Raw genomic sequence first — 23,298 nt, forward strand, 5'->3', positions numbered from 1 at the left:
TTCAAGTGACATCACTATAGGTAATTTCACACAGCTCCTTCTATGCTGCCATACTCCCCAGCAACTTTTGATGTGTGAACGGTCCAAGACAAAAATCGTGTTGAGCCATAAAATAGTGCAAAAATAAATCGATATTGTTTCTGGTGAGTATTTAGGTGTGTTACAAGTCTGAACCCAACCAACCGGTTAGAACCACGACTGGCACCTTGCAGGAATGTTGTCGCGGAGAGGTGGTGCACAATTGGCTGATCCTCTGGAGGAATAATCTTACCTGAAAATCCACTGCAAGAGAGAAGGGTGGAGGCACTGCAGACTGAGCTAAATACTGCAACTAGCAGTCACAGATCCACAAACCGGGCGTGAGGTCTGTCTGCAGTAGCAAAGGTGAGTTTCTGATTTAGATTTCTTAGCATGAAAAAGAAAATTTAAGATCACAAAACATCTGGTTTTCCTGTTTTCACATTCTTCATTTCTTTCCAGCCAAGTAAAAATGAGCTTCTTCACGAAATTCTTTGATCATGCCATTGGTAAAAAAGACCCCAAAGATGACAGCACCATAGTGAGTACCAGGCCTTCTGATGATCTGATCTGACTCCATTAAAAAAAACAACAACATGTAATTCCAGATAACATAGTATGTAATGAAAAACATTCTGTTTCATGAAGTGGTTTAGGTAGAAGCCAGTGTTTCTAAAACATCTGTAATTGCAGCTTCCGGTTGTTAAGACAAAACCTCCATATTATGGAACAGTCACTCCATATCAAAACTTCAACGCCACCAACGATACAGCCGTTCTAAAGAGCGCCATTGAAAGCAAAGGTCTGTGTGCTTACTCGTGCCATCTTTGTAAGGATAGATTGTTATAAGAATGTTTTAAAGAGAGAAAGCTAAAGCGCGTGTTGTCCCTCACAGGAGTGGACGAGGACGTGATCACTGCAATCCTGGTGAAGAGAAGCAACGAGCAGAGGCAGAAGATCAAAGCCGTTTTCGAATCCACCACTGGGAAGGTGAGTAGCTCACTTCGTTTCAAGTGAACTCACTGCATTTTAGCAATTTCGTCACAGTTGTAAACAAGTACATGTGCAATACCTCACAAAAGGGTTGCTCTCTTTCACTTTATCTCCAGTCAGGTTGCACAATGAATAAAATGTTGGAAAAATGAAGGAACATAAAAGGTGCTGTTATTCTCTCATCACTACTGTTAAGCAAAAAATACTAATGTCTCACTAATTCTAAACAAAAGTTTAGATTTTGAACATTTTCCTCTTTGGCACCTGTTTGTGAAAGTATCAAAAGAGACACTGTGAGTTCCTGTAGTCACACATGCACACAGTGGGCCTGGCAGCCCAACACACTGCAACATTAGAAACAAATGTAAGTAGAAAAAATGCTGGTAACTTAAGTAAATGCATTTATGGAAATTGACACAAAGTGTTTGTTCCCCGTGTGTTACAGACACTGGAAGCAGCTCTGAAGAAAGCTCTCAAGGGAGATTATGAGGACATCTGTCTGGGTCTGCTCATGACCCCGGCTCAGTTTGATGCCCACCAGTTCAGGAAAGCCACACATGTGAATATCAATAGTTTTTATGCTAAATGTCAAACATTATTTTCAAAAGTCTTTCTATATACTAGCTGCTTTTTGCTCCAGCCTCAATCTCAAACACTGATCACTCACTCCAGGGTCTGGGCACAAATGAGGATGTCCTGGTGGAGATTTTGGCCACCAGATCAAACAAGGAGATTCTAGAGATCAAAAGTGTCTTCAAAGCAGGTTGGCCCTGTATAATTGCAACTTTTTCATAAGATAACACTGGAATGTAACCACCCGGTTTGCTGAAACCTTTGTGCTCCTGTCTTGTTCGCCCAGAGTACAAAAAGGACCTAGAGGATGTTATCAAGAGTGAGACCTCTGGCGACTTCACCAAGGCCCTTCTTGCTATGCTGAAGGCAAACAGAGATGAGAGCACTGTGGTGGACGTGGCTCTGGCCCAAAAGGACGCAGAGGTATAATCCGAACTGTCAGCTTGTACAAAGTAAAACATATTCTACATTTGTCTTATTGCCACCACATCCCATGAAAACCCATGCTGCCAAAAAAGCTTCACCAGATGAACATGTCAAAAAAACGTGTCAACAGACTGTTCCTGTTTTCTGCCTCTAGACTCTGTTTGAGGCCGGCGAACATCGCAAAGGAACCGACGTGAATGCCTTCATCGACATCCTGACCTCGCGGAGTGGGCCGCAGCTCTCCAAGAGTGAGTGCCTGAAATGTGTGAATGCTTCATCTGTTAACTTTGACTCACCAGAGGGTGAAACAGCCAAAACCTGTATTTTAGAATAAACACTCGCATGTGGAAAAACAGGTGGAACTGCACTCTTTAAGGCAACAGGTGGAGCACACAAAACAATGGAGTAACAGAGGAGAGTAACACTGCTTTCTTAAGTATCTGCACACCACGACTTACTCATAGTAAGTTTTATCAACATGTAGCACAAAGGCTCCATAAGAAATGTCTTCAAACAAGCTCCAGTTTATACATGTGTGGTATCCATGTTGGCTTGGTGAAGCTCTGTCACTTGTGAATTATGGATGCTAATGTCTAAAGATCCTTTCAGACAAACTAAAATACCTGTTGTTTGTCTTTTTGTCTCCAAGCATTCCAGCAATATGCCACCGTCAGTAAGAACAAGTTACCCAAAGCCCTGCAAATGGAGCTGAAAGGAGACATTGAAAAATGTCTTATTGACATTGGTAAGACTGCTCGCACCCTTTGTGATGGATTATTAGTTTCGATTATTTAGAGTCTTGTAACTCATAATATTTCAAATCTTTTAAATTTAAAGTGAATATGTGATGTTACAGGAAAATAGTTGAGATTTATTTTGTCTGAGACAATGAATGAAGTGTCACACAAAAGAAACTAAAGAAACACTCTATCTGAGACAAAAGGTCTGGACCCTGTCTGATATTTCCAGTTTTTGTGATTGTGTGTTTGTGTTTCTTCAATGTTCAGTGAAATCTGCCTATAACACACCGGCCTTCTTCGCTGAAAGGCTCCATCTTGCCTTCAAGGTATGTTTCTGCCTTTCCCTCAGAATCACACTGAGTACTTATGTATGACCAGCAAAGTGAGGACCAGCTTGAATTTAATGCCGTTGAAGTGGGGGCACAGTGGTGCTCACTTACTTGCTGTTCTGTGCTGTTTGAGAGTTAAGACTTGGTTTTAGATTTAGTTCATATTTCATGACCAAATGTTTTTCACTCTTAAATGTCAGATTTGGACCTCTGGCCTCTGTAAATACTGTATTTTCATCTTGTGGAAACACAACTACTCGTATGTAGCACTGATCTATCCGGCTCTATCCCACTAGGGCCTCGGCACAAAGGAGGCAGCGGTGACCAGGGTGCTGGTGAGCCGCTCAGAGGTGGACCTGAAGAGAATTATGGAGGAATACAAGGCCATGTACAGCATTAGCCTCCATGATCACATAGTGGTAAAATGACAAATCTTTTAATTACATTTTCCCAAATTTCTGCTTTTCATGCTGTGTTTGTAACTTACTAACTACCTAACTAGAAACCAGAAACTGCAGCTGATCACTCTGTCTTTGTTTCACAGAAAGAAACTAGTGGACATTATCAGAAGATCCTGGTTGGACTGCTCGGAACCAACTGAAAATCCACTGGTGTCACAGATTTTGAAGTCTTTGTGTAGTCCTGCTTCTTTGTCTTTAAAATCTTTATCCCACAAACTGCACATAAGTTTCAAGTGATTAGGTCATTGATTGCAGATAATGAAATAAATTGATTTTAAAACAAACCTGCCCTCGAGACTATGAGAGAAATAAATCTTTCGAGAATTACACCACTTTTCCTTCTGTTGTCTCATGTCTCTGGTTGCTTTTGATACCTGTACTTGTACTTGGGTTGGGGATAGTTCAATTCTAGTTTGAAACTATGAAACTATGTAATGAATATGAGATCCTTCTTCCTGATCAAGGTATGTCTGATTAATAATAATATTTAAAATATTAAAGTTGTGTTTTCATCTAAGAAGGCCAATGAAAATGATTCGTTGTGATTTTGTAAAAACATAACAAAAAATACAGAACAGTTAAAACATACTCCAGCATGCAGGACAAGCTGTTCTTTAGTGATTTTCCCGAATGTGAAACGATAAAGAGAAAAGTTTCAGTACCATTTTCATCATCTACCTGACTGCAGAGACTTTTTTATTTCTAACCACCGTCGTCATCATCTGCGCAGAACCTCCACTGCGCAGCAGCACCGCCCACGAATACATGGACGTGACGTGGATTGTTTACCGTGTCCGGAAGTACCGTGGCCAGTTGGGCTCAGATGATCCTTTCTTTACGGGGTCTACTTGTTATTGTGGCCAATTCAAGTAAAAGAATGTTATTTATATAGCTCCAACGACGCGGTCGGTTGTATTTGTTTGATATGTAACGTATAGAAAGGACGAGTTGCAGCTAGAAAGAGGAAAGAAATCTAACTGAAATGCCGGATGGCTAGCTCGCTATCAGGCTAACCAGGCTAACCAGGCTAACCAGGTGACTTTAGCTTCATAGATGTTTACAGTTTGAGTAAAACCTAGTTCTCATGGAGGAATGAATCAGAGCCAGAAGAAGTCTGTCGACACTCTTCAGTAGTAAATGGGCTGACATTATATTTCACTGGTCAGATAACGGTGATGTTGGGGACATAAATAGTGTAGCTGGACTTTAAACTGAATCTGAGGCTTGGAAAATGGAAGATAAATACAGCAGCAACGTCCTCTCAGGGGGACAGCTGGGCATGGTGGAAGTGCCTAATTCCAGGTAGGTCTGTGCTGTTTAGCTAACTCATCCAGCTGCTGTGAGATATTGTTATTCAGTCTGACCAGATCACTGTAGCTGTAGCCAGTATCTTACAGCCACAGCTAGCAAAGAAGTGGTATTTTTATTTTAAAAAGGCAAATCCCTGTTCCATGTGTTCTGGTACTCAACTAATATGTAATCACAGTTGTGTAGTCTATAAAAAGATCCTAAACGCATATTTATACCACCCACCTCCTGTACTAATGTATTATTTCTGTTTTTCCCCTTCAGGTTAACTAGATACATAGTTTTACTGGTCATCTCGAAGGTCCTCAAGGCTCTTGGGATCTTTGAATCATACGATATTCTAAAAGTTGTTCATATTGTCCAGTTTATCTTCATATTAAAATTAGGGTAAGTTATTCTGAGCTTATAACTTGCTGAGGTTTCATCACAGACATGATATTTACTAAAATTTGAATTGATGGTGACAACATACTAAAGGTGATGTTTCCCTTTTTAGAACCGCTGTGACTCTACTCTTCTTTCAAAAGCCCTTTTCATCTGGAAAAGTCATCTCAAAAAGACAGGTTTGTTGGATTTCTCCTTTTTTCCATTTGTAAGTGGTTCACCACCTGTTTCATTTGAAAAAAAACAAAACAACACTTTTATTTCATTATTATTACCTACTTTCTTTGTTATTTGGCATAATGTTAAGGGCATATCAATATTTCTTAAATTCCCACATGTGAAATCTTTTGCCATAAGGATTAATCTGTCATCTCTTTTCTTTGCAGTGGATAAAGTTACTAAAGCATGCTGTGTTTAGCTGTGTCATATCACTTCTGGGCTTCTTCGGTCTAACACTTTGTGGGCCTCTAAGGTAAAATGTCTCAGTGTCGCCAGACATGCATTCCTGTTCCTTCTGTGTTGTGACTGAAGTTTGATGTAACAGTGGTTATCTTTCACAGGACACTGCTACTTTTTGAGCACAGCGATGTGGTGGTCATTGCTCTCCTTGGTGTCCTGTTCACAAGCTCAGGAGGGGGGCCCTCCAAGGTTGACAGCCCCAAATTCACATAATTATTTTCAAATGATAAACTGTCATTTCTAAAAATAAATCCCTTCTGCATTGATTTGGCCTTACATACATTGTTCTTGTTTTTCCCCATGACTCTGCACAGACCAGGGGGGCTGCTTTCTTCATCATTGCTGTCATCTGCTTGCTCCTATTTGACAACGACGATCTAATGGCAAAGATGGCAGAGCACCGTATCCTTCATTCCTCATGATGAGCAGGAATTACATCTTTAAATTACATGAATAATGTTTATCTAATCTTATCTGTTTTCACTGGTTATTCTATCTGTTTATATGATATTTGTGTGTTTGCATGGTCTATTCTTTGACTTCTCTTCTGATCAGCTGAGGGACATCATGACAGTGCGCTCACTCATTTCCTCCACACTGCTATTGCTTTTTTAGGGGTTGCAGATCACAAAGTAAGTAACGTTTATGTGACACTTTTATTATTATGTTTACTTGTGCCTAAAGAGAAGCACAGTGAACAATAATTTGTTTTCCAATTACATTTTTGCACTTGTGTTTTTCTGTTCTTCCTGTCAGGGTGGTGTGGTGCTGCTGGTGGCCTCCCTGTGTTTGAAGGTGGGCTTCCACACAGCCTCCAGAAAGTTATCAGTAGAAATTGGGGGTGCAAAGCGCCTCTATGCCCTTGACAACCTGGTCTCTGCCATTGTTCTGCTTCCCTGGGTCATAGTGCTGTCTGCCACCACAGAAGTAAGTGAGAAAAAAATACTTATGAATGTTTGCATGCATATAGTTACACAGACGGTGACTTTTGGTTGCTCAGCCCATTTACTAAAATAACTTAACATGTAATAGTTAGAAGGGTATCTGTGGAGATCAGTGGTTCCCAGATGACATATACTAATGACTTTGGTGTCCCCTGACCTCATTTAGTGTCATGGTCAGGTTGACATTCATGGCTTAATGTGAAACTCAACAGGTATTGCCATGAAATTTGAGCCTCACCTTAATGCCCTGCTCAGGATGATTAAGTTTATAACTTTGGTTAAACGATATTCCCATCAGCTTCAACTGTATGTATCAAGTGAATTATCAGATGTTAACATACTAAAAAGTAAACATTATCCCCACTGAATATAAGTAGCTTCAGAGAGCTCTAAACATACACAATACATAATACATTTGTTATTAAATAATTTTATCAAAAAACAAAACACCAATCTAAATGTTCATTTAATGTTTTTTTTTTATTGTCTACTGGTTGCTGATCAATTTTTCAGCCAGATGCATTGTCACATAGGGAGAAACTGTACAGCGTACAGGGTTTAATAGTATAATGAAACTGCTGTGTCATAGCACAGCATGGAAACTGCTGTGTCATGACACGGCAGGGTAACTGCTGTGTCATGACACGGCAGGGTAACTGCTGTGTCATGACACGGCAGGGTAACTGCTGTTACTCATGTCATGCTGTGTCATACCATTCCGTCATTATTTGGATGTTGTACAATGGTGCTCGCAGGTTGAAGTCTGGGTAATCTCTGGGCCGCCTTAATCGGACATTTATGTTTTCACATGCAACTCACTTGAGTAATGTCTGTCTACGTTTAGGATTCCAGTACAGTCTGAATGCAGCAACCGTGATCAAAGCTAAATCTAACCAAACTCTTAACTCGCTCCAAACTCTATCTTTATATTTGTCATTTAATTCAGTTATTTGCCCTTTTTGCCAAATGCTTTTCACTCTGTCTCAACACCAGAGCAAAGTAGAATCATGGTCGTCCCTCATCCTTCCTTTTGGGATGATCATCTTCTCCGTCATGATCCTGGAATTTTACGTTGAGGCCATCTGTAACACAAAGATGGAGGCGCCAAGGTGCGCCCGCCATGGCACCATCGCTCTTTTCCTCAGCGCTCTGCTGATGGCCAACTTCTGGACTCACCCGCTGACTGACCAGCTGCGCTCCATAGGCAAACCACCACAGCAGTTCAGCACGGAGCATGTGCTCTCTGGAGGAGTGCTAGTCAGCGCCATCTTCTTCATAATGTGTAAGTAACACATGTGGGAGTCAGCAGGAGAAGTTACATGTCCATTTATCAACGTTTTAATTTCATCTGTGAAAAATCTGGAAGGTTAGGATGAGGGAATCAAACAAAGAAGATACAAACACATACAGTACACCTAGATTGGATTTAACTGCAGTTGCACATTAGCACATTAGTATTGTAACAAGGATCAGAACACTGATTTCTCCTGTCTCCTCTCTCTCTCTGTAGCGTCCAGTATTCTCTCGTCTCCCTCAAGGAAAGGTCAGAAGGGCACTTTGGTTGGTTACTCACCTGAAGGGACTCCTCTTTACAACTTCATGGGTGACGCCCTGCAGCACACATCACAGTCCCTCCCACGGTTCATCAAAGATTCTCTGAAACAGATTCTGGAGGAATACGACTCCAGACAAATCTTCTATTTCCTGTGTCTTAACCTGGTATGTGCATTGTCAGGAATAAAACTCTACCTCCAATAGTCCCCTTACTATTGGGGGTAGGGGTTAATAATCTAAATAACTCAACTAACGCAGGGAAAAAGAGTCTGACTGTGGCTTGGACACCCAGCTCAATTGGTTTAATGGTTAAAGAGGAGTTTACATTCTGCAGTTGCACATGCTGATACTTATGTTCAGCTCAGCCTTAATGTTATTGTCATTTTTTTTTGTTTTTTGTTTCAGGCCTTCACCTTTGTGGAGCTGTTTTACGGTGTTTGGACCAACAGTCTTGGGCTGATCTCTGACGGCTTCCACATGCTGTTTGACTGCTCCGCTTTAGTCCTCGGCCTGTTTGCCGCCCTCATGACCCGCTGGAAAGCAACCAGGATCTTTTCATATGGGTAAACTCCTTCAAGAAATAGTGAAAATACTTTGTCAGGCAGTATTAAACTGGCTAGATTAAACTATTAAACTATTTCAGATTAAACTGGATGTTGCACTTGTTTTTGTAGGTACGGGCGCGTTGAAATACTCTCCGGGTTCATCAATGGCCTGTTCCTGATGGTGATAGCTTTCTTTGTTTTTATGGAGTCGGTCACCCGCGTGTTGGATCCTCCTAATGTCAACACAGACATGCTGACTGTGAGTGAACTGCTCCTGCCATTTTATGTAAAGACTTGTAACTGAAAGTACATTTTCTCCAGCTTTATTTATTTGATCACATTCGTGCCGCTTGGTTTTAAATAATTCCATATTATGTGGCGTATAGAGTCCTCCCCAGATATTTATATTCTCCCAGTAAAATACAGCCTCACACTGTAAACTCTCTTTGTCTTTAAAATGGATAAAGTAAACTTAAAGGAGTATTTTATACACAAAGATCAGTGATGTATGCTATCTTTAGTCTGGCTTGAATACTATAAGTAAATGTTAAACAGAAAGCCTGTGCTACAAAACGGGGTGCTGAGTTTATGGAGGATTCCATTAGATCCTCCATAAACTCAACACCCCGTCGATGATGATCCAGCATAGTGACTAAATATAGATTTTATTTATTTTATTTTTTTTTACTTTTCTCTTTATTGAATCTCTCTCACACACATTCCACAGCTTAATGGATGTATTATACTTGATGGAATCTCTCAAGAATGAATGAATACTGAAATGTGGCATGCACTTAAAGCTGCCTAGGTCCCATGGACGTACAAGAAACTGTGTACAGAGGCAGGAGAAAACTTAAGGAAAGTAATCAAAAACCCATCTGTATGTGTCAGAACAGGTTTACTAATGAAGCATGCAGCGCTTCACCTTTAGCAAAAATTGAACTAAGTCAAATGTCTTGTGACATTTACAATTATCAAACACAAAATATAACAATTACCTACAGTTTTTACTTAAGAGTGGGGTGTCACTATACAAACGTTTATTAGTTGCCTAAACCTGGAAAATGCTGACATCACACTGACACTGTGTAGCTGCTATTTGCTTATTCAGCAAAGAAAAGAAACAAGCTTGAATTTGATGGGTATCAGTCAAAGTATGTTTTGATCAACACATGACTCAGCACTGGTTAATATACATGGTCAATCTGAACTCTACGTCCTGTGCTTTGTCTCCTGCAGCCCGTGTCTGTTGGAGGCCTACTGGTCAACCTGGTGGGTATCTGCGCTTTTAGCCACGCTCACTCCCATGGCGGCAAAAGCTGCTCGTCACATGACCACGGCCACTCGCACCATGGCCACTCCCACAGCGAGCACAGCCAGGGAGGCCACGGCCACTCTCACGGAGGTCACGGGCACGGGGGTCACGGGCACAGCGGACACGGACACGGTGGACACGGCCACTCCCACAGCTCGGGAGGTGGAGGCATGAACGCTAACATGAGAGGTGTGTGTTTGGGTTTAGTGCACAGAGAGAAAAAAGGAGAAGGGAAGCAGGAGCCAGATGTAATGCTCATGTATTGTTTTTTTTTGTTTTTTTTTAATCCTATCAGGTGTTTTCCTTCACGTCCTGGCCGACACTTTGGGCAGCGTTGGCGTGATTATCTCCACCATCCTCATCCGTCAGTTTGGCTGGTTGATTGCTGACCCTATTTGTTCGCTCTTCATTGCCACGCTCATTTTCCTCAGTGTCATCCCTCTACTGAAGGACGCCTGCGAGGTCCTCCTGCTACGAACTCCGCCAGAAAATGAAAAGAACCTGAACAGTGCGCTGGAGAAGGTGATGAACAGTCACAGCATGCAGAAGTCTGCTTGTATTCATATGGTCCAATATCTGAAATCACAAAAGAAAAGTCTGTTTCCTATTTCAATTTAGTAGCATTTTGATGATGATGTTGCACTTGTAAAGTTTAAAGGTTATGTGTTTTGAGTCTTGTTTGTTTGCAGGATAGATCAAAGAACATGAAATACAGATGAAAGCATTATTTGCCGTGGCACCAGTTAAAACTGTATCACCCTTACTGGCACATGCGTCCTTTAAAATGTGTTTTCCACCATGTTCATTTTGTTTTGTTTTAGATCGAAAAGATCGAAGGAGTTTTGTCGTACAGAGACCCTCATTTCTGGAGACATTCGGCCAACGTAATCGCAGGGACCATCCACCTCCAGATCATGTCGGACGTGGTGGAGCAAAGGATCATACAGCAGGTAATATCAAGATGTGATATTTTGAGTAATGATTATTTAATCACACTTCTTAACTACTTTTTTCCAGTGTTGCTGCATGAACAGAGTTTTCTGATTGGTGCGTGACTGTGCCATTGCTCTAATTTGCAGGTGACAGCCATTTTGAAAGATGCTGGGGTGAATAATCTGTCAGTCCAGGTGGAGAAGGAGGCGTACTTCCAGCACATGTCTGGACTCAGCACCGGATTTCACGAGGTTCTTGCAATGACGCGGCAGATGGAATCCATGAAATACCTGACGGATGGGACTTGTATCATGTAACATCCACCTGTGGGACCAAATGAAACTAGCCATTGTTTTTCATTTAAATGTACAGTATGTGGTTTGAATAAATCTGAATATATTGGTTATATCATTGTGTTTGTTTTTGTTCAGAACACAGAATTTTCTTGCATCTGAATTGAGCAGCTACCAATGATGGAAAAAACAAAGATCGTGTTGAATATCCACCTTTCTTTATTTGAGCAATGAGCATTAATCTAATGCATATAAATGTGAAGAAAAACACAGTTTTAAAACACTTTATTGCTACAGTGCAGAGAGAGATGCTGACTAAGACGGAACTGATATGTGTTGCTCCATGAAAACAGTACTATGTGAAAAGTATTAGCAGTAGTAGTATGTGTTTCGATTGATATGTAGGAGTCAAGAGTCGACAACGGTTGGAGCTCTCTATAATGTGCAAAAAATAAGGGTCATGCATTTCATATAGCTCCTCCTCTTCTTTACTCGATCTCATTGGAGCTACCCACAGTGGCCCTGATCTCCATTTCTGCAAAGCAAACAAATCAGGAAGCTGTTACAGACCTAAAAATATTCTACTCCTCATGTTTTGTTTGTTTAATGTTCACCAGTGTGTTAAAAAACCCTCTTAAATGTTCACCTGGGCATGGTCCACCTTCTAGGATCACATCATCAATGGCGATGTCACTCCTTACTGATGAACCCCTGGTGGCTTTAAACACAATCTGACACAGTGAGACAAAGACAAATGATCGTTTAGAACAGAGTGTGAGTTTGGACATGCATTTCTGTCCTTTTGTGTGATTTTGTTTTATGGCTCTTGTATGTTGCTCAGGCTCTGAGGAAGACCTACAGGTCTAAATGTCACCCTCTCCTGACCGTTAAATAAAACAGATAAAACAACAGATTTTTTTTTTTTTACATTTTACAACCATGCTACAATCTAACATCTAAAAATAGGTGTATGAAAATAATCAAAGATGGCAGCTTTACTGCAGGAAAACATAAATTCTTGTCTCGAATAGCGTTTAAAAAGAAACAATAACAATGACTGTCTTTCTGTAAAAGTCACTCACCCATTCTAAACCTTTATATTAAAAAGAAAAACACGTGTTCCACTCTTACCTGATGCTGACTGTCACACTGATAACCTACTCTGGCCTTCAGCCAGGCGATGCTCTGCTCGCCACTTTGTTGCCACAGCAACACGCCCTCGCCGTCCTTGTCGAGGTGAACGCTGAGCTGGCCTGTGCCTGAGCCGTACATGTGGTAGTAGAAGCTCAGACACAGAGGCCCCTTAGAGCCCCTCAGGGGGCGGGACAGGAGCCGGATGCTCTGACCAGGCAGCAGAGACGATGCTTCCATGTGCAGGTAGTATCCTGTCAATCAAAGTCAGCAGGTTTGCCTGTGCACAGCTGCAGATGTTTCAAATGCAGAATTTCATCCATGTTGTATAAATAGCTCCTAAGAAGTTTTTATCCCATATAAAAATCTCATAGTTATCTTATTGAGCTGGTGTCCAACAAAACATGCAGGGTGATGTGGACAGTTAGGAGAGTTAAAGCAGAGGAGACCCTCACCGAGTCCATTGGTGTGGTCCCCTCTGGGCCCGGTGTATGAGGTCGGGGTGGGTCCTCTCCTCCATTCCCAGTCAGCATTATCACTCTGCTTGTCCTGAATGTAACCACACAGGCCCGCATCAAAGTCACAGTGTCCTGGGAGGGATGATGACAACACACCTGCAACAGGAAAATAAATGACACACACTTCAACGTGACACTGAAACACAGCTATCAGCTATTTATGACTACATCTATGTGGACAGACTCTAACTTTGTAAGTTAAATCAACACGACTCAGTTTAAACTACCGGTAATTCCTAACTATGCATAAAAGTAACCAGTACAATAATGATACTGACCAGCACTGTAACTTCAGTGGATTACTAACCTTTGCATCTCTGCACTGGCTGGCTGGATTGATTTCAGGTGTGTTTGTCAATGTATACTATGCAGCCTCCACCAAACACAAACTAAAACTTAAAGAGCTGCAAAAAGGGGACGTCCCTTGATTCTTTTTATGCAGATTTTCCTTAATGTTCTGATCAAAATAGCAAATATAGTTGTATGTATCTACAGTTACGACTGTATGGTTTTAGTTGGAGGAGTGAGCTGAGTGTTTAATAATAAACACATACTCTCATTAGAAGCACGTGATACTGTAATTATAGGTAAAGATAAGTTACCTGTCATCAGCTCACAGTCTCCAAGGTTCACACTGATGTCATCCAGAGCTACAGAGCCGCAGTCCCAGAAGCTCCTACAGGTGCTGACGAAAACCACCTGAACAACGAACATAAACAGCGAGGTGAGGCACTGCTTCCGTGGAAATCCAAAACTTTTACAGCCACTAATCGTTTACAGATTAGTCCTGACTGGAACCATAAGCACAAACGCATTGTTGCGGTTGCTGTTCACTTCCCGCTCTCCTGTTTGTGTAAGTCTGAAATTCTGAGGAAGTGTTTTTTAAATGTGTAAAGAGAGGAACAAAAGGCCACTGTGGAAAAAAAAAACCACTTACATCTGGATGAATTAACAGAGCACATGACTGTAAAGCTTCCTGCTTCCCTCCTTACTTTCTCATTCCTTTCTTTCCTTTTTTCCTCATTAACTCCCTTCTATTCTTACTTTGTTCTTTCTTTCTCTCCTCCCTGTGTTTTTCATCTCTTTGATTATTTTATCACACATCTACTAAAGATCCTTAAGATTCGGACTCATGTGATATTTGCACTTCCTGTTTTCTGACCTTGGCAGGCTGTGATGTTTGGAAGGTGACATCCGTTGCGATCCAAATTCCTCTTGATTTCTCTCCCTGAGTCCAGATCCTCTCCTGGATGCTGCTCTTCTGCTGCTGTTGCAGATATACAGCCAGGGCCTGGTCTGTCTGGTTGAAACCTGCAGTTGCCAGAGTTATTTCTGATCAGTGAGTCAGAAAAATAAATCACAGCAAAGGATTCACACATAGACTCAAACAACAGCAAACAGAGAGAATTAAAAAAGTGTCTTGGCAATCAGTCTAGAGCTGTGTGCCCCTCACCCCTCAAAGCGAAGTAAAATCTCAGGCAGTACTTCATGTTCCCAGGCAGAGTTGGACCGATCAGGCGACTAACGTAGCCGGAGCGTGGGCTCAGCTGAGAGTTAGTTAACAGGAAAGATCCTGGAGGGTGAAAACAGCTTTTATTTTCTTGTGAATTCAAAACTCTTTTCTCCAGAATCATAATAATCCCATCATCACCAGACACCTGCTATAAATCTGGATTTCAGCAGAGAGAGCAGCTTTATTTTGGTCTCCATCCTCTCTTGAGATAGCTATTCCACTGAGAACAGCTGTCTGCTGCCGCTGGAAACTGTCACGTTCAGACTGCCAAGACTGAACCACAGAGTAAATGTCAAACCAAAACAATATGCTCAAAAAGACTAAAAAGCTCTTTAGAGGTGCAGAATTGTCAAATCCTTGTCCCACCTGCCCCTGTAGTGTGGTCTCCGTTCCTGAATATGTTGGGCTTCACAGACACTCTCCTCCATGACTGTCCCGTCACCTGGTCCTGGGCGTAGTGGCAGAAACCTGACTCAAAGTCACAGTTGGCAATGGAAGGGTCAAAAGTCGGCTCTGTGGAACAAATACAGGAAACAGGGCTGACTTTGTTGTTTTAACGCATTACATTCATGTTAATGCCACAATCAGGCCCAAATGTTTAGAAATCCTAAATATTTCACTGGAACATTAAAGTATGGCGTGTTTATAATTAGCAGTGCATGACTGTGGCTGCAGCTCACCAGTGTCTCTGCTGCAGAATTCTGGCGAAAGGGAAATGTCATCAAGTGCAACTCGTCCGCCCCTAGGACTGTTGAATGCCACTTCAAAGACAACCTGGAGAGGCAGATAGACGCTTACTGTGCAAGCCAAGCTTTGTGCAATTGTATACACAGAGATGCAATTGTAAGTACACTTTACAGTTTAGTAATACATAGCTACTTTATCTGTTTAGTCCATGACATATTCTGTAAGTAAGAGGGAAATACAGTTTTCCTCTGTTTATTTAATGTCTGGTAGCAATGAAGGGTGTAGCACCACAGTGTTTTACCTAAAAACATATGATAAAGAGAATCAAGTGGTAACATCACAAATAAATGCATCTATAATAATAGTAAGTAATCTTTCTCTCTCTTTTTGTTTTTGTTTGACACAAGCAAATGAGCATGTACAGTAGTTTTTTTTATTTTTTGTACCTTGGCCAGTTCTTTTAAAGATGTCATAATAAGGTACATTAGCAGAGAAGACCAGAAATAAAAGTAGTACAGAAGTCACCCTTTAATATATGTAAAAGACCATTATATAAAGCTTTAATATGTAATATGTGTGCACAACATGCTAATACTGACCTGTACAGAGTACGGTGCCTTCAGGTCTACCTGCACTGGAATCCACTCTCCAAGCATCTGGCTCCAGTCACTCTGGTTTTCTGAGCTCGCCCTCCACAGCTCCTGGTACTGGCCCAGACTGTCCCGGGTGTAAACAGAGAACATGTTCCCCCTCTCCTCACTCCGCTGGTACTGAAAACTCAGGCAGCCGGACATTGGCACTGTTGTCATGGGAGACACCAGTTTGGCCACTTCTTTGAAGGTCTTGCCATAGATGGAGTCCACGTACATGAAGTGACCTGAGAGGTGGTTTAAATATGAGTCGGGTTGTATAGTGCCACGTCAGCTCAGTCACACACCATAAAAATATAAAACATATTAAAAAGTAATAGAAGTTTCATTATTTAATGATGAACAGAATCGTTTCCCACTCACCTGTTCTGTTGTTGTATGTGCGGTCATTGAGCAAATTGTTTTGAAGCAGCTGGGCCCCTCCCACGAACCAGTTCACATTGGCGTTCCACTGATTGCTGTATCCACACAGGTGAGAGTCCTCAAAATCGCACTCTATACACAGAGAACTGCAAAAATAAGCACCAGGCCTGCCTCATAGTTGAGTGATTTCATACTATTATTACTTCATAATAAACTAAAGATGTTCATGTGTGTCTGCGTGTGAGTTTAAGAAACAGAGCACTAATGGTCTTTGTTTAGGAATGCATGTATGGATCATTTTGCCTTTTTGATTTAAGAAAGATGTGTGAGTAATGTATCTATGAAGTCACTGACCCAGGCAGAATCCGGGGCTGATGTGGATCTCAAAGATGGCCACACTGCTTCCAGAGATCTGTCCAGGTTTACCTTCGATGACAACCTGATTAACAACACATGTTCAGTAAAGCCCTGCAGTCAGTGATATGGAGTGACAACGCAATGACATCATAGAAGGAGATCATATGTAGGGTATGGAGGGTCAGGAAGAGTGCATTCATCTAACACAAATCAAATTTAGTTTGAGAGCTTTCCTGACCAGGTTTACTGTAAAAGGACTTTCAGAGGAAGAAAGGAGAAAAAACATACCGCCCCTGTACATCTGTGTGTGTGTGTGTGTGTGTGTGTGTGTGTGTTGGAACAAGCACAATCCCAGAGGTAACTTTTTATGAATAAAGAGAATGTTTTCTTTTCACTGTATCACTGGACTAGACAGTAAATCTCAAATCCAACTGTCTTTTTTTATTTCACTGGTTTACAGTAAAATATTATCATATGCACATATTATGTCCAGCAACAATACATTTTACCAGCAAGCATTACATAGGCAGGACAGATGTCATTTCTGTGTTTCTTTAAAGCTGCTACAATCAATTTATAGCCTCAGTAATAAATTGATTTTCTTTCCTTTCTCTTTTTACCTCTAGTTTGTTCTCCACTATCCCCTGAGGAAGAATATCTGGCTGTGCAACTGCTACAGATGTTCTCATTCCTTCTCCAGCTAATATTAATCCCTAATTATGTCTGCTTCGTGTTGGCAGAGTAAAGTAGTAGTAGAGTCAATTTTTCACGCTTAGATGTCTGCTGCCACTGGAAATAGGGTTGATAAGAGTGCAACACGTCATCAAAGTATGATGGTTCTGAAAGTGAGACCAAAGCAACCGAGGCACCACCTGCTGCCCGCTGCTACCCTGTTGCACACATCCAATGTGTCTTATCATGGAGTCTCCCACACATTCCACACACGGCCCTTATACCCACAAATTTAATACAATATCTGGGAAATCTTTTGTTGTATGATGACCTGCTGGGCACGAGTTGTCTCTCCTGATGTGCTGTGTTCTGGGACAGTACACAGCACAGTGCAGGTTGTCTGTGTTGGGAGGCATTCAGAGACAGTACAGACTGTAGGACATTCACATATCAAAAGCCTTCAACCCAACAAAACAAAAAAATAAACTAAAAGAGCGGGATTTATTTGTTGTAACTAACTTTCAGGGACAAAGTGAGGCTAGCTGTTTTTCTGTTGCCTTCTTCTTCCCCTGTGCTAAGATAAACTAACTATGTCCTGATGCCAGCTCCATACACAACACACATAGTAGATGGATTATCACTCTTCTCTTCTAATAAGTGAGAAATTAAGTGTATTTCTAAAATATTTAATGGTTCCCTCACCTGGGAAAATAATTCATAACTAAAACAACAGCATTTTGGTCATTTGAAATGTGAAAAGTAGACGTGTCACTTTATGCGAGAAGTGCAGGCGACGAAAATGAGTTGATGAGTTTGTGTTCAGTGAGACCGGCAGTCACGTGAAGTTTGACCCTCATTCAACTTTTTTTTTCCCCCACAGGTCTGGACATAAAAACATTTATCTGCTGAGGGGCCCACGTGTCGCACAGGCCTGCCTTACAATCATGTAGGTCGCGACCCTGTCAGCGTCAGCTCTGCCTCTGCGTATAATATAAACATGTGCTACACTCTTCCCACACAGTGTTTAGACGAGGTGTGTGGGTGTACGTGTGGTCTGTCTGTTTCTCCACAAGCTTCACACTGGCTTCAATTTGGGTCTTTGTGTATAATGTTAACATATATCTGTTTCTTTTCAATAGCAGAATGAAATATTTTTCGGCTAAGAGGGCTGAGATGTCAGCAGCTTCATCCAACATTGTCATATTATGAAATAAAATAACATGTACTGTACCCTGTAAGGCTCAGTATTGTTCTGCAGGTCCATGCTGGAGATGACCCAGCTATCGGAGGGTGTTTGATTGCTCCACAGTGGCCTGTCAAAGCTCTGTGCCTCTGTGCGCAGCAGAACCTCCAGGCTTCCCGACCCAGTGATCTGGTAGACGAGCCGAAGGCAGCTCCACTCACTCTGCTCCAAAGCTGGACTCAGCAGAACTCCTGTGGTTTCTCTCTGCAGTTCATCATCTACGCCTGTCTGGTCATCAGTCAAGGCTGCATCCACTGCGATAAATCGGCCTGAACCAAAGATATGAGGCATTTAGAAAACTGTAGCATTGTGATTTGAGGGACAACATTCTGTGTAGGATAGGAAATAGTTTGCAACTACATTGAATGTCCAAAAGTTTAGGATATTCTGTGCGTTTATATTTATTTAGTTCACCATTGACATCCACTTTTTTTAATACAGTTAAAACATATGTTCATAGTGAATGCCTTGCCACAGTAGCTGAATAATTAGAGTGCATGCCACATAACTGTAGCGTCCCTGCTCGCGGTCTGGCTGGGAATCTTTGCTGCATGTCATATGGCTCTCTCTCTTCTCCCAGGTTTCCTGCCTGCCTCCTTACTAACACTATCAACTAAAGGCAAAAATGCCAAAAAAACAAAACAAAAAACAAATATTATGATCTTGTGAGGATTTAGTGCCATATAAAATCCACCTCAGCTCCAATCATGACAGCAACTATTAGCTCATTTTGTGCTCCAGGAGCCTCTGAGTTCTCCTCGCTGGTCTGTCATTTATTATTTGTCCCTGACGTGGAATGTCCTGCTGCCCCAGGGCTGCTATGTCCTGGCACACATTTCTTCAAACATACACACCACTATTTCATGTTACCTGCATTTGTTTCTAAATGTTTATAGTATAAATACTCTTATACTACTGACATGCTTTAATTTAATCAGTGCAAATGCCTGTTTTGGACAAAAAGTGCCTGCAAAAATACTAATGTACTTGACTTCATTTCTGTTAGAACTTATCTGTGCTGCACACAGAAAAGAATAAATGAGCAAGAAGTAAATACTCAATTAATAAACCGTTTACAGTGACCTTCTTTCTGAGCCCATGGCAATAGCGGCAAGGATGGAAACAGGAAAATAAAAAGTAGTTGAGGAGGAAGACAGACAGTGAGGTAGGCTGCTACAGAGCCAGACAAGAATCAGCACAGATCATGGTGCAGAGAGTTTTTCCACCATGGCCTGGTTGGAAATACAGTAGTTAGTGGAGTTGTAAGGCAAGTCATGCTAGGAGGAAATATGTCTTGCCAATTTAATTGGTGTAGACTAGTACCTATGGTTACTAGTAACTTTTTACAATCATTAATACCTTTTTATGATCTAATCTGATCTTATGATACTATGTGAAATTATTGTATACTTTAGTTTGTGTTTTTGTCTTGAGGCAATATTTTCATACGTTTGTTTAAATTTGGAATGCTTTTACTTGTTACAGAGATTTCTACCCTTTGGTATTGTTATTTTTACAGTACTTAAGTAACTGATCTGAGTACTTCACCGACCACTGGCACAGTCAGGCCACCAACTGGTTGGTCCACTCTTATCACATTTATTTATTACCAACTTTAATCTTAAGCTAAGTAATAAAAACCCAAAAATCATCCATTTGCTCTGGAATGTTCTGATAGTTGAGATTTGGCTTTGGGATCAATTCATAAAATCAGACGAGTACGAGCTGACTTTGATCTATCATGCATCTTGAATATAATATGTCAGATGCCAGATGCCAGATTTTGATGTCCTTTGTGAAATATAGTTAAGTTTAGGGAGAAACTTACTTTAGTTAAGTTCTAGTTAAAGATCTGAGAGTGTGTTTTATAACATCAACAAAACCAGCACCTCTTAAACCAGACCTCAAATTATGTCACAAACGATGTGACAGGATCCAGCTGTTAGCAACAAGCAGACCCTTCTCAATGTCTACACTGAAATCTGGGTTAAGAAGGGACAGAACTATGCTGAGGAAGAAAACATCCTTTGGCTGCACAGCATTTACTGTAAGAGCTTCCCAGTTCTAGAAGGCACTGCCACAAAATAATAAAGCACAGTGACAATTACTATTCTATTACACATAACCTTAAGACACTGATTTGAATATGTTTCTATTTTTAGGTTTTAAGTCTTATTTGGCTGGTTCATGTTGACCAAAGGAACAAGCCCCCTGGCTAACAGTGGCACATTTACAGTAACATTGATTAATGTGCACCGTCTCTAAAATAAAAACAAATAAAATAGGTGTGTTTGATTTAAGTAGAGACACAACAAATGATGTAACAATGATTCATCATTTCTAAATGATTTACATTATAGTCATCTGTTGGCTTTGATCATTTTGCATGAATGAGCACTGACATAACTTAGATATGGGTGTGTACAACACTCATCCACATCAGCTGCAGTACCAAACCAGTGAGAATGCCTAAGTGTGTTATTTCACTGACTCCAGATGTTGGAGATGAGATGCTGGAATCAATGCACACCAGATGTGTTTCTTTTCAACAGTGATACGATAAAAGAAAAAAAATCACCAAAAGGACCACAACATCAGAGCTAAATGTGTAACTGCTACTACAAGAGCCAAAATACACTCACAACAAGCCCCTGAAAGGAAAGAAGTGAAGATTTAGTGTGGCATGTATAAAAGTTTTCCAGTACCATCTTCATGCAGGGTCCAGCTCGTGTAGTCTGCATCTGACGTGTATCCGCAGGTGTTGGACTCAAAGTTGCAGGATCCTGGCAACAACTGGCTGTGTGCTTGGATGATGCCTTTGAACACAGAAACAGAAAAAGAGAAAAGACATTAGACAGAGGGAATGGTAAATATGAATCATGGCAGTTGGCATTAATGGAAACATGCCCTCATGCACCAAGCACTGGCACAAGCGTTCGAATATACTCACCAGCAATAGTCAAGAGGTAGAATGGAAGCATTGCAACTTTCCGTGGAACAAGCATGACCCACTGAGGAAGGAAGAAAAAGCAGAGTAGATCTTGCATCAACAGACTGAGAAGTACAAGATGCTGCAACAAAAGTTTGCTTTGAAGACTTCTCTCGCATGTGTATTTGTGTGTGTGCCGTCTGAGTGTCTCTCCAGCTCGCAGACTGGCAGCACACTGCAGATGGTCCACAGGGAAGTGGGTCTGGACAACAGAGCAGAGAGGAGGAGAAAGTGAGAGGTCTGGGAGAGGGAGAGGGAGAGAGAGGAGGAGGAGTGAGAAGGTGATTGAGGAGATGGGGTGGAGAAGGTGAGGAAACATGATTGGTAAAAGAAAGAGAGAGAGAGAGAGAGAGAGAGAGAGAGAGAGAGAGAGAGAGAGAGAGAGAGAGAGAGAGAGAGAAAGGGGATGTGAGGAAAAAAGAACAAAGTAAGATTCAGTAAGTGTGTGCTCAGTGAAATAGTGAGAGGGAGCTAGAGAGCTGTGAAGGGCACAAGAGAACAAGAAGCTTTAAGACCTTAAAATGACCTAATTCTACTTTTAATACTGTGAATAGCATGGCCAAAAGCCACATACAAAATTGTGGACAATAGGTAGCCATTTGGGGAAAGCTCTTTTCTATTTCAGCATCACAATGTCCTGCATGATAGTTCCAGAAAGTAGCTTACACAGTGCCCACATTTCAACCCTATCCTTGGGATGAGTTAAAGTGCCAACTGGGGGCAAAACCCTTCAAGTTGAAGTACTAAATGCATGCTTTAAATTTGACTTAGAGTGCCAAATACCTGCATTCGTGTTTTGTACAGTGTATGGGAGAATTCTGTGAAAACATGCTTTTAACACACAGCCCAGAAGTGCGGTAATAGTTCTTCAAGGAGAGATTTGAACACACTGATGACTAAACTGCCTTTGACAAACCAGTAGATATACTCAAAGCATTTTGAACCATCTAAAAATATTTGCCTTGACTTCAGCCTAGAATAGTTTACAGGAATTTGTCCTTGTGAATCTACACTTTAAGTAATCGTTTAATAAAAGTCTGCAAAAATGATTTCATCTGACTTTCACTTTAATGTCCTTGGTAGAGAGAAAGAAGGATGGATATTTAGGACTGGACTTTGTTGTGTTTTTTGGAAGAAAAAGTACAGTCCTATTTACATTTGTTCAACATCTGCATGCCTCTCTCTTTCTTTTCCTTTCTGTGATTGTTTGTTATGTGGTCACTTTACACTCCCTTGGTTATAAAGCATTTAACTAATATACAATGGACACTTTCAGAGCAGATGTTGAGATGAATTCCCCCAGATCCGGAAGACCAATTCTGCAGTGTTTCTTCTGGAGTTCAATCACCTTCAGTTGATTTCTTAGAGAAAACAAGTCGACAATACTAAATGTTTGGTCATGAACAACAAAAAGAAAATAGACGGAAAGAAGATTCTTGCCTGACTCTGAATAATTATAGGCATCTATAGCATTTCGTCATTTATTATGTTCCAAAGCCAATTTTAGTTTTCAGATGGTTTAAATTTCCACCCTTCCAAACTATCGACTGTTGTCTCTGTAAATAACAGCACAATAGGGCTGTAATTGTCATGATCCGGGCTGGATTGTGTCCAAGATGATTCACTTTTGACATGTTGTCCTCCCAGATCAACAACTCAACCCAAAAACACAAGTTGACTAGTTCTGTATTTTAAAACAAAACTGTATTTTTACATGATATAATCATGTAAATTCTCCTCCTCTTTCTTGCACCTTGCAGAAAGTAAACAGAAAACAGACCCTGGACACGTGAACATGAAGATGACAGAATATGCAGTGTGTTTTTAGATGTAATGATGATGATTAAGTAGTATGTGTTAATTCCAATCTGCATGGCAAACATCTAGAGAGAGAACATGT

The 23,298-nt window shown here is 41.1% G+C and overlaps 3 protein-coding genes across 3 annotated transcripts; 2 read left to right on the plus strand and 1 right to left on the minus strand.

Moving 5' to 3' along the window:
• Positions 1-272: 272 nt before the first annotated feature.
• LOC113147743 (annexin A1-like) lies at positions 273-3,869 on the plus strand. The gene is made up of 12 exons (XM_026338953.1): positions 273-384; positions 481-559; positions 712-820; positions 914-1,008; positions 1,457-1,570; positions 1,684-1,774; positions 1,871-2,007; positions 2,165-2,258; positions 2,660-2,755; positions 3,018-3,076; positions 3,376-3,498; positions 3,624-3,869. Exons 2-12 carry the CDS (start codon positions 491-493, stop codon positions 3,678-3,680), a joined length of 1,044 nt encoding a protein of 347 aa, XP_026194738.1. The 5' UTR covers positions 273-384; positions 481-490; the 3' UTR covers positions 3,681-3,869.
• Positions 3,870-4,322: 453 nt separating this feature from the next.
• On the plus strand, positions 4,323-11,388 carry slc30a5 (solute carrier family 30 member 5). The gene is made up of 16 exons (XM_026340053.1): positions 4,323-4,842; positions 5,113-5,235; positions 5,345-5,411; positions 5,619-5,704; positions 5,793-5,880; positions 6,006-6,093; positions 6,247-6,323; positions 6,448-6,618; positions 7,629-7,917; positions 8,146-8,354; positions 8,595-8,752; positions 8,864-8,993; positions 9,974-10,238; positions 10,345-10,571; positions 10,871-10,999; positions 11,129-11,388. The coding sequence occupies exons 1-16, from the start codon at positions 4,772-4,774 to the stop codon at positions 11,297-11,299; spliced, it is 2,349 nt and encodes a 782-aa protein (XP_026195838.1). The 5' UTR covers positions 4,323-4,771; the 3' UTR covers positions 11,300-11,388.
• An 80-nt stretch (positions 11,389-11,468) lies between these two features.
• On the minus strand, positions 11,469-21,575 carry LOC113148367 (MAM domain-containing protein 2-like). Its single transcript, XM_026340054.1, has 15 exons — positions 21,360-21,575; positions 21,115-21,225; positions 18,398-18,678; positions 16,492-16,576; positions 16,138-16,269; positions 15,724-16,001; positions 15,118-15,211; positions 14,804-14,950; positions 14,378-14,497; positions 14,087-14,235; positions 13,527-13,623; positions 12,862-13,020; positions 12,407-12,660; positions 11,922-12,006; positions 11,469-11,810 (listed from the first exon to the last, which is right to left on the minus strand). Exons 1-15 carry the CDS (start codon positions 21,454-21,456, stop codon positions 11,764-11,766), a joined length of 2,136 nt encoding a protein of 711 aa, XP_026195839.1. The 5' UTR covers positions 21,457-21,575; the 3' UTR covers positions 11,469-11,763.
• Positions 21,576-23,298: the final 1,723 nt, after the last annotated feature.

The sequence above is a fragment of the Anabas testudineus genome, chromosome 22 (genome assembly GCF_900324465.2).
Source record: "Anabas testudineus chromosome 22, fAnaTes1.2, whole genome shotgun sequence".
In the NCBI taxonomy this organism is placed as follows: domain Eukaryota; kingdom Metazoa; phylum Chordata; class Actinopteri; order Anabantiformes; family Anabantidae; genus Anabas; species Anabas testudineus.

Coding starts and splice junctions, on each gene's coding strand:
- LOC113147743 (XM_026338953.1), top strand. CDS start 491: ATGAGCTTCTTCACGAAATTCTTTGATCATGCCATTGGTAAAAAAGAC. Junction 1,009..1,456: donor TCGAATCCACCACTGGGAAG/GTGAGTAGCTCA, acceptor CGTGTGTTACAG/ACACTGGAAGCAGCTCTGAA. Junction 2,259..2,659: donor TGGGCCGCAGCTCTCCAAGA/GTGAGTGCCTGA, acceptor TTTGTCTCCAAG/CATTCCAGCAATATGCCACC.
- slc30a5 (XM_026340053.1), top strand. CDS start 4,772: ATGGAAGATAAATACAGCAGCAACGTCCTCTCAGGGGGACAGCTGGGC. Junction 8,355..8,594: donor ATTTCCTGTGTCTTAACCTG/GTATGTGCATTG, acceptor TTTTTGTTTCAG/GCCTTCACCTTTGTGGAGCT. Junction 11,000..11,128: donor AGCAAAGGATCATACAGCAG/GTAATATCAAGA, acceptor TCTAATTTGCAG/GTGACAGCCATTTTGAAAGA.
- LOC113148367 (XM_026340054.1), bottom strand. CDS start 21,456: ATGCAAGATCTACTCTGCTTTTTCTTCCTTCCTCAGTGGGTCATGCTT. Junction 13,021..13,526: donor AGACTGTGAGCTGATGACAG/GTAACTTATCTT, acceptor TTCCTGTTGCAG/GTGTGTTGTCATCATCCCTC. Junction 12,007..12,406: donor AGTGTGACAGTCAGCATCAG/GTAAGAGTGGAA, acceptor TCACTGTGTCAG/ATTGTGTTTAAAGCCACCAG.